Genomic DNA, 2,500 nt, shown 5'->3' with positions numbered 1-2,500 from the left:
GCCGCCGCCAGCGGGGCTCCGCCTCCCGCGGCCGCCGCGCATGCGGTGCCTGCGCAGTGGCGGGCGGGCGCGGAGGGGAGCTCAAGGAGAGCGGCGCCGCAGCCATGCCCGGCGTCCTGCGGGTGCCCCCGCTGGAGGAGCTCGATGTGCCGGAGGTGAGTGACCGACTGCCCCAGCCCGGCTGTTCCCCCTGCGCGGCGGGGCCGGCCGGCCGCCCATTGCCGCTCTGCCCCGCTGTAGGTGAAAGTCAGCTCGGCCGTGCTGAAGGCCGCGGCCCACCACTACGGCTCGCAGTGCGACCGCCCCAACAAGGAGTTCATGCTGTGCCGCTGGGAGGAGAAGGACCCGCGGAAGTGCCTGCAGGAGGGACGGCAGGTCAACCAGTGCGCCCTCGAGTTCTTCAGGTGAGCGGCTCCCTCCCGGCTCAGCGGGTCTGCGCTTCCCGGCCCCGCGGAGGCTCCCCTCTGCCCCGAAGGTGGAGGCTTTTAAGGGGATCTCCCGCTGTGATATGCCCTTGCCAAGCTTTGTTACTTGAGCGATGGTTTAATGCAAAGTGCCGTCACCATCATGGCCTTCAAAGTCTTTATTCTTGCTTCTTAAGCTTTAACTCTTGGGGATAAAGCCCTGTCTGTTTTACTTATATATTCATGAATTTAACCTTTCATATCAAACTCTATGGCTTCAGTTCCACAGCAAGTGGGCTAGGTTTCTGTTAGGTTAGCAGTGGAAGGTGGAGAGATGATGGAAGTCTTGCTGCTCCTTCACCTTGCAGCTGTATTATGACATCCAGGAAACTGACCAAAGCTTTGAGTTGTCCGTCCTCTCTGTTTCACAGGTGAACTACTGTGAGAGCTTGAGTGCATACACCATTTGCCTCTTCTGACCACACATGTAAATCTAAGGCTTGTGCCAGTATTATGTTTTTATGTTCCTAGTAAAAGGCCTAACTGAGTTAGCTTGAAGGATGTCCGCTTCCAGTGTAGCAGCTAGTAATCAGAAACCTCTGTTCTAAGCATATTTTCTTGAGTTAAGAAAATCAATTTGGAAGCATTAAGAGCACTGTATAATGTACACTTTAAGTTATTTGGCAAAACGGGGATGTCATACAGAGGATCTGTGTACATCTACTTAGCAAGAACAATACCTTCCATTAGAATACAAGAATAATTAGTTAAATTATTGCTATCTCCATTTGTAGCTACAATTACACATTTTACTGGCATTGGTATGAAGTTCTGTTTAATGATGCTTCAAATACTGACTTCTCTGAAGACTTTACATGTTCCTGAGAACTTAAAACTACAAAAAAAAGCCAAATTGAGGTTTCAATGAGTAAGAGAAGAGCATTAAAACTATAACACTTGCTAACAATTTTCTTTCTGTGCTCTCTTACAGGAAGATCAAGACACACTGTGCGGAGCCGTTTACAGAGTACTGGACGTGCATTGACTACACCAACCTGCAGGAGCTGCGGCGATGCCGAAAGCAGCAGGCAGTGTTTGATAACTGTGTGCTGGAGAAGTTGGGCTGGGTGAGACCTGATCTGGGACAGCTCTCTAAGGTAACTTTGTACCTTTTCCATAGCCAGGTTTGTCTCACCATTCTTATAGACACAGGTCTCAAACTCTTCTCCTGGCCAGAAGGTGATTCATGAACTCACCACTGGACTTTACAGAAGTCAGGACACTCTTAGTATTCTCCAGGGTTGCTTTCCCAGAAGACTCACACTTTTCTTAAACAATAACACTCTTACTTTTTGCTTTTCCTGGTGGAGACACCTTTCCTTTAGGAGTGAAGCTCACACACATGTACAACTACTCTGTAGTTATGAGTGAAATGCCCCTCACTTCCCCTTTTTTAGAAGTAGTCTGGAAATAGGAGCTCTCATCAAATCAACAATGCATCCCTAGTGGTGTTTGGTACTTCTTGGTAGTCCTTCCTTTAACTTCTAACTCAGTCTAGCTTTTCTAGTAAACGGTGTGAGAAGTTGTATCATTTCTTCTTTGTTCTTTGCAGGTTACAAAAGTGAAGACAGATCGTCCTATGCCTGAGAATGCCTATCACTCTAGACCTAGACCAGAGCCAAATCCACCCATTGAAGGAGAGCTGAAGCCTTCTGTATTTGGCAGTCGGCTCTTTTTCTGGTCCTGGTAAAGTGGGCAGACTGTGCTGTAACTAAAATGCAAAGATGTATTGCTTGCAAATGTAAATTATCCAGTGCACCTTGGGTATGACTTTAATGATTAAAGAACCCCAAACTGTAACATGGCTCTGTAGACTTCTTTAAACATACTCACACGTCATGGCAACTGAAAAACGTATTCCCCTGTTTTGCACGGTGCTCTCTGCAGTTGTATAGCCCTTAGGAACCTCTAAGTAATGTTGGTTGCTTGATAGCGACTACGAGGCTTGTCTGAGACGTATAAATGTAGCCTGAGTCTTTGACTAGCGCCTCAGTCAGTCAAAAACTGACTGAGACTTTATTTATTTACTTACTGAG

General features: G+C 47.7%; 1 protein-coding gene across 1 annotated transcript; it reads left to right on the top strand.

Moving 5' to 3' along the window:
• Positions 1-21: 21 nt before the first annotated feature.
• Positions 22-2,264, top strand: NDUFA8 (NADH:ubiquinone oxidoreductase subunit A8). The gene is made up of 4 exons (XM_030507518.1): positions 22-155; positions 241-404; positions 1,396-1,561; positions 2,017-2,264. Exons 1-4 carry the CDS (start codon positions 105-107, stop codon positions 2,152-2,154), a joined length of 519 nt encoding a protein of 172 aa, XP_030363378.1. The 5' UTR covers positions 22-104; the 3' UTR covers positions 2,155-2,264.
• Positions 2,265-2,500: the final 236 nt, after the last annotated feature.

Source organism: Strigops habroptila, chromosome 15 (genome assembly GCF_004027225.2).
Source record: "Strigops habroptila isolate Jane chromosome 15, bStrHab1.2.pri, whole genome shotgun sequence".
In the NCBI taxonomy this organism is placed as follows: domain Eukaryota; kingdom Metazoa; phylum Chordata; class Aves; order Psittaciformes; family Psittacidae; genus Strigops; species Strigops habroptila.
The sequence above is the reverse complement of the archived record's forward strand: the minus strand, read 5'-3'. Positions and strand labels throughout refer to the sequence as shown.